General features: G+C 47.0%; 2 protein-coding genes across 5 annotated transcripts in view; both read right to left on the bottom strand.

Annotated features, from left to right (window-relative positions):
- The window catches only part of LOC132967011 (protein S100-A14-like), a 7,857-nt gene extending 2,185 nt beyond the window's left edge, over positions 1 to 5,672 (bottom strand). The window contains exon 1 of the mRNA XM_061033923.1: positions 5,520 to 5,672. Coding sequence (XP_060889906.1) covers positions 5,520 to 5,531 — 12 coding nt within the window. The 5' untranslated portion in view covers positions 5,532 to 5,672. The remainder of the gene's footprint in view (positions 1 to 5,519) is intronic.
- Positions 5,673 to 7,221: 1,549 nt separating this feature from the next.
- The window catches only part of dcst2 (DC-STAMP domain containing 2), a 23,264-nt gene continuing 22,985 nt past the window's right edge, over positions 7,222 to 7,500 (bottom strand). For all 4 annotated transcript variants that reach the window (XM_061033920.1, XM_061033917.1, XM_061033919.1 and 1 more), the window contains one exon: positions 7,222 to 7,500. This exon is cut by the window's right edge and continues 22 nt beyond it. In XM_061033920.1, coding sequence (XP_060889903.1) covers positions 7,423 to 7,500 — 78 coding nt within the window. In that variant the 3' untranslated portion in view covers positions 7,222 to 7,422.

Genomic DNA, 7,500 nt, shown 5'->3' with positions numbered 1-7,500 from the left:
CGCCTACCTTCTCTGGTCCAAACAAATCCAGAGCATTCAGGAGCAGAATCTAAAGTTAGAAGGAGGACATACTGGCTGCTGCATTGTTGTCAGAGAAGCCAGCACTTCAACATGTTTCCTTAATGATCAGATAGTAAGATACCTTTATCATCTCACTCTCTACACAGCTCACTGATTGGTCCTTTATCATCTCACTCTCTACACAGCTCACTGATTGGTCCTTTATCATCTCACTCTCTACACAGCTCACTGATTGGTCCTTTATCATCTCACTCTCTACACATCTCACTGATGACATTTTGAGTTCTTCTTTGTGTAAATATTCAGACATCTGTTTGTGGTTAATAAAGATCTCTCTTCTTTCATTTCAGACTGTAAATATGTCAAAGTAGGACCCGGGTTTGAAAATATAGCTTTGAGTACTTTTACTGTTAAATGTTCTGAGGTGTGTCCGGAGTTAAAGGCGCAGAGACGTGTTTTTTCTGTCAGGGTGTGAAGTGAAGCAGTTCGTTTCCAGCTGTGAGGCTTTACCAGCAGAAACTCCCCACAGCTGGAATCTCAGGAATCTCTACAATCTGAGCTGGAAGGAAACTCGAAACGGCAAAGACAAGACAATGAGACGAGCACAGACGGGAGAGACCGGACGAGACGTCTCACTCTGAAGGAATTTACAGGGACCAAAGATCTCATCAGTTCTGATCTGTATCATTCATCTGAACCGTTCAAGTGAAGCACGGCGTGCGTTCTCTGAGACGTCATGATACCAGAACGTTTAACTTTGATGTGATAAAAGACAAAAATAAGATGACATCATGACATGTTTGTTGCCATGGCAACACAACTACAAGTCCAACACGTCTTCTATTCATACGTCCAATATCTACAGTATACTGCTTTTCCAGGTTTGGCTGTCCCAGCTGTGATTGGGTGAGAGGCGGGGTTACACCCTGGACTGTTCACCAGCCAATCACAAAGCTTACATGAGATTAGTGCGATGGCAGACGTAACTAAACTAGCGCTGGTGCTAACGATGCTAACTGGACTTTATACAAGCTCACACACAGTTACCCTCCCACTATGATGACGAGCAGAGACGCCTGATTGGACGACGGAGGTCTGCTTCATACAACACTCCCTCCACACAAACCCCGCCCCCAACGTCTGCAGTTTTGGTCGCGGCCCGGTCGGACTTCAGGTTTGTGCGACATCTTTGAAAATGAAATGGTCACTGCAGAGGAGTGGCGAGAAAATGTCTGCGTGTCGAGGACATCGCTGTTGACTTGGCGTGCTCGTGACAGCTGTAACGTGTGGGCGGAGATGTTTTTTAGAACGGAGCGTGTGTGTGCTATGCTTTAACAAATACTCGCCTACGTCCGGACTCGGCCTGAGTTGCAGAAAAAGGTTGGCAAAATTTGGTAGAAGTGGGCGGAGCTAGAGAGGAGCGAGGCCAGTCTCACGTTAATATCAAAACGTGTTTCTCTACACGCAGAGTGATGGCGACCCCTCAGGAGCCTGTGCCTTTAAGAGCGTTTTAAAGACGATGATGAAGGGCCTCCGTCACCCTCCTCTCGAGCTCCGCCCACTTCTCCAAAAGTTGCAAACGTATTCCTGCAACTTCAACAGTGCTTGTTCTCTCTGGGTTAAAAAAGGACCAGAGATCAGAGGGCGGGAACACCCAACAGGTTTGATGGTTTTGTGTTTCCAATGTTGCAGACAAACTCATCTGTAACATTCAGACACGTTAGAAAAGTCTTTGTGCTTTAAGGCAGAGTGCAGAAGTTTGTCTGATCAGTGATGGATTTGGATTTGTTATTCGAAGGTGTGACGCTCTCTGAGTCAACACAGGATCTCTGCAGCGTCTCACAGGAAGAGTCTGTCAGCCAATCAGAATCAGCGCTGAAACGCTGTTATTGAAAAGGCTTGAAGCTAACCTGTGACACGTACAGGCGGTGGCGGTGTGAGGTCACCGTGCAGGAGGAACTGGAACACAGGGGGTTAAATAACGAGGGGATCAAACCGTGAATAATAACTGACCCTAAAGATCTGTTACTGATTAATAAGAAACATAAGTCTTTTATTGTGAAAGGACAACATTACATTTAAAGAGACACACACACCAAAACGGAGCGTTCTGAGAGAGCTGGTTTATACAGGGTCACAAACCTCCTCTGGTGCTTGATTCATGTTTCATTTAGACCAAAGCACAGATGTTTCATTTAGACCACAGGGGGACTGTTTGAAAAGGTGGAGGAGGGGGACTGTTTGAAAAGGTGGAGGAGAGGACTGTTTGAAAAGGTGGAGGAGGGGACTGTTAGAAAAGGTGGAGGAGGGGACTGTTTGAAAAGGTGGAGGAGGGGACTGTTTGAAAAGGTGGAGGAGGGGAGGAGGGGACTGTTTGAAAAGGTGGAGGAGGGGACTGTTTGAAAAGGTGGAGGACAGGACTGTTAGAAAAGGTGGAGGAGGGGACTGTTAGAAAAGGTGGAGGAGGGGACTGTTTGAAAAGGTGGAGGAGAGGACTGTTAGAAAAGGTGGAGGAGAGGATTGTTAGAAAAGGTGGAGGAGGGGACTGTTAGAAAAGGTGGAGGAGGAGGACTGTTAGAAAAGGTGGAGGAGGAGGACTGTTAGAAAAGGTGGAGGAGGGGACTGTTTGAAAAGGTGGAGGAGGGGACTGTTTGAAAAGGTGGAGGAGGGGACTGTTTGAAAAGGTGGAGGAGGGGACTGTTAGAAAAGGTGGAGGAGGGGACTGTTTGAAAAGGTGGAGGGGAGGACTGTTAGAAAAGGTGGAGGAGGGGACTGTTAGAAAAGGTGGAGGAAGGGACTGTTTGAAAAGGTGGAGGAGGGGACTGTTTGAAAAGGTGGAGGAGGGGACTGTTTGAAAAGGTGGAGGAGGGGACTATTTGAAAAGGTGGAGGAGAGGACTGTTAGAAAAGGTGGAGGAGAGGACTGTTTGAAAAGGTGGAGGAGGAGGACTGTTAGAAAAGGTGGAGGAGGAGAGGACTGTTAGAAAAGGTGGAGGAGGGGACTGTTAGAAAAGGTGGCAGAGAGGACTGTTAGAAAAGGTGGAGGAGGGGACTGTTAGAAAAGGTGGAGGAGGGGACTGTTTGAAAAGGTGGAGGAGGGGACTGTTTGAAAAGGTGGAGGAGGGGACTGTTTGAAAAGGTGGAGGAGGGGACTGTTAGAAAAGGTGGAGGAGGAGAGGACTGTTAGAAAAGGTGGAGGAGGGGACTGTTTGAAAAGGTGGAGGAGGGATACTATGTCCACATGAGCAGCAAAGCTTTGAGGGCGTGTTTAAACTAAGGGACGTTACGGACTTTAAACTTCGATGTGATTTCAGTCAAAACCAATCAATCCACGATATGGATACCACGTTTGTTACCACGGCAACACAAATAGAAGTCCTACATGACAAATATTTCAACAGCTCTCTCTCTCTCTCTGTTGAAAATTGCACTGAAGATCTCAATTCTTTTTCTGGTTCATGCTACATTCATGTGGTGTCGGACACATCGGAAAACGAGTGTCCGAGTTGGACAACGCACTTGAACGCCTGCTCAGAAAAGTGGAAGGAATCCATCAAAAGCTCCTGAACACTGTGAGCTGTTCATCACGGTTTGGTTTGTTTTTTAAATCAAGACATTTCTCAACATGTGGGACTTCTGATTTTGTTTCTGTGGTATCAATGTGGTTTGATTTTTCCAAGAATCATATGGAAGTTGAGTATCCTGGTATGATGTGTTTCACAGAAATGTTCCTGTGAGTTTGTGTGCAGCAGCAGAGATCTGCCTGCAGCGTTTACTTTGAAGGAGAGAATCTGTCTCTGCATATCTCTGAGTTTTAAATCCACTTCCAGACGTTTCTCTGCTGCAGCTTTTTCATCGATCACAGAAAACAGAATCTGTCACCAACTGTGAAGTTTGAGGGTGTGGCTCTTTAAAGACTGAGGACTCTGACAGGACACAGGGGCCCCTGAAGTGTGAGGGGCCCCGAGCAGCTGTTTGGTTTCTCCTGCTCGCCTCGGGCTGAATGAGATCAGAGCGAGCTGCTCTCCGAGGACCAGCACTGTTGTGAAAGAGGGCGGCGGCCGAACAGACGCTCGCCAACATTCAACAGAAAAGTGCTGATCCTAAAACCACATGCTGATAGAACTGTCCCAGTTCACACACAACAGAACCAGTTCACACACAACAGAACCAGTTCACACACAACAGGACCAGTTCACACACAACAGAACCAGTACACACACAACAGAACCAGTTCAGCGGCAACAGGACCAGTACACACACAACAGAACCAGTACACACACAACAGGACCAGTACACACACAACAGAACCAGTACACACACAACAGAACCAGTTCAGCGGCAACAGGACCAGTTCAGAGGCAAGAGAACCAGTACACACACAACAGAACCAGTTCACACACAACAGGACCAGTACACACACAACAGAACCAGTACACACACAACAGAACCAGTTCAGCGGTAACAGGACCAGTTCAGAGGCAAGAGAACCAGTACACACACAACAGAACCAGTTCAGAGGTAAGAGAACCAGTTCAGAGGCAAGAGAACCAGTACACACACAACAGAACCAGTACACACACAACATGACCAGTACACACACAACAGAACCAGTACACACACAACAGAACCAGTTCACACACAACAGGACCAGTACACACACAACAGAACCAGTACACACACAACAGAACCAGTTCACACACAACAGAACCAGTACACACACAACAGAACCAGTACACACACAACAGGACCAGTACACACACAACAGAACCAGTACACACACAACAGGACCAGTACACACACAACAGAACCAGTACACACACAACAGAACCAGTTCAGAGGTTAGAGAACCAGTTCAGGACCAACAGACCCAGTTCAACCACAAGAGAACCTGAGAATACTTTGGGGACTTTTTGTCTGCACTCTCATCGCCATGGTGACGGGAAAGAGAGTACTCTAAAAAAGGTTCCCCTAAACTGGGTTCTAGGAACTAAAAGAGTTCACAGTCAGGGGGCGTGGCCAGGGCCCCCCTAGAAATCAAATCCCCTCCCCCTCCCCAAAAAAAAGAAAAAAAAAGAAGAAGCAGGTCTTGTGTTAAGAGCACAAAAAAAGTCTGCACACGCCCCTGTGTCAGAGTTCCTGCAGTGTGAAAACATCTTATAAATCCATCTGTTGGATAATGACATCATCATTAACATCACTGTCTCTCTGCATCCGGGCACTTTACCTGCCTGGACCTAACAGCTGATTTATAACTTATGTGTTACAGAGCTGATCAGCTGTTTGCACGTGAGGACGGTTTGAACCCTGCAGCCTCTGACATGCACGCGACAGAGACAGACGCACCTTCACAATAAAAGCATTAGGATTAGATCTGCACGACATGAGCAGCTCAATAAGAATAATAATAATTCTCTGTTTCCTCCCCGAAACTTTCAAATTAAAGGTAAACTCACATCAAACATCTGAACACTTTGATTACCTCGCTGCTTGTCTTACCTTAGTCGCCATCTGTGCAGGTTTGTTCGCCGAAAACACCGACACACACACACACACACACACGATTTAAACACACACACACCGAGAGAGAGAGAGAGAGAGGAGGACAGAGCAAGGCACACACACACCGACAGAAACCGAGTGAAGACTGACGGAGGGTCTACACACTGCAGAGTCCCCGAGTCCTCCCTCTCTGCGCACACACACACACACTGAACACACCCACATTCAAACACACACACACACACACACTGAACACACACACACTGAACACACCCACATTCAAACACACACACACACACAAACACACTGAACACACACACACTGAACACACCCACATGCAAACACACACACACACACACACACACACTGAACACACACACACTGAACACACCCACATGCAAACACACACACACACACACACACACACACACACTGAACACACACACACTGAACACACCCACATGCAAACACACACACACACACACACACACACACACACACAATATTGTCTGTTTGTCCGTTTCCGAAAAGTTTTTCTTGTGGCTGGTCTGGAGGCTGTTATATCAGACACACCCAAACTTCTACACACACACACACACACACACACACACACACACACACACACACACACACACACACACACAGGGAGCTGTCCAGAACAACACGTCCTTTACATTCTCTTCCTTTTGAAATCTTAGACTCTGACAGTTTTTATTAATTTACACCAAAGTCGATCTGATGAACGCTGTATGACCACAAACTGTAAATCTGAATGTTTGAAGCCTGAGTGGCGTCCCCCGTCTGTCCCTGCAGGGGGCGCTGGAGTCCCATCGATGGCGGTCTCCATGCTGGAAATGCTGTCTCAGTCTAACTTTCAGTCAACCTAACGACAGGCTGAGAGCTGGAGCTGAGGCGGGTTTTAAACCTCCTGACAAACCGTTACACCGCGCCCACCTGTCAATCAGGTCAGCTACACGCCTTATTGTGAATAACTCTTATCCTTCATCAAATCAAAACTGATGAGTCATCAAAACATTCACCCCCCGTACAGTGTGTGTCCATCCAGACATGAGCTAATCACACCTATTTGGTTTTTTGAACCAGGCTGTAAACATGTTAATCTCTGCTGTAAAAACAGACTTTTTAGAATGGGTGTGTATGTGACTTCCTGTGCTTCTGCAGCCAGCCTCTAGTGGACACTCCAGGAACTGCAGGATTTTACACTTCAGCCTCTAGTGGACACTCCAGGAACTGCAGGATTTTACACTTCAGCCTCTAGTGGACACTCCAGGAACTGCAGGATGTTACACTTCATCAACAGCTTCATTTTTTAATGCTTGATCATCACCCCTAAATAATTGAAAATGTTGGACTTCCTGTTTGAGGTCAGGTCTGTGCCTGAGAGGCTTTTTAGGTACTGTCCCTTTAAGAACATGATCTTTAATATATTAACGTTCATAAAGAGTTAAATCATAAACCTCCTGCAGACTAAAGAGAGTGTTCTTCTTCATGCTCCGTCTGTGATGTGGTGACAGACAGACAGCTGAAGAGAGACAGGAAGTGTTGGGAGGAGAGAGTCAGTGGTCAACATTCTGCAAAGGTCGGATTCAAACCCACACCCGCTGCGAGGACCAGAACTACCGCCTCTGACAAAACCACCAGGCCAGACGGCAGAATAAATCATTTAAACAAAGTGAAGTCAGTTTGAAATGAAGCAGGTTTCACTTTTATTTTCACATTTTTTTGTTTCATTGAAAAGAGAAACTTCCTCCTGTCCTGGAGAGTCCTGGAGATCCTGGAGAGTCCTGGAGATCCTGGAGAGTCCTGGAGATGCTGGAGAGTCCTGGAGATCCTGGAGAGTCCTGGAGATCCTGGAGAGTCCTGGACGTTCTGGGGACACTCAGGTGTGGGTGATGACCCTGTGGAGCGTCTCGTCCTGTGTGGTGTCGGGTTCACTGTCGTCTGACCCGGGTCGGTC

Source organism: Labrus mixtus, unplaced genomic scaffold, assembly GCF_963584025.1.
Source record: "Labrus mixtus unplaced genomic scaffold, fLabMix1.1 SCAFFOLD_57, whole genome shotgun sequence".
NCBI classification, from domain to species: Eukaryota; Metazoa; Chordata; class Actinopteri; order Labriformes; family Labridae; genus Labrus; species Labrus mixtus.
The sequence above is the reverse complement of the archived record's forward strand: the minus strand, read 5'-3'. Positions and strand labels throughout refer to the sequence as shown.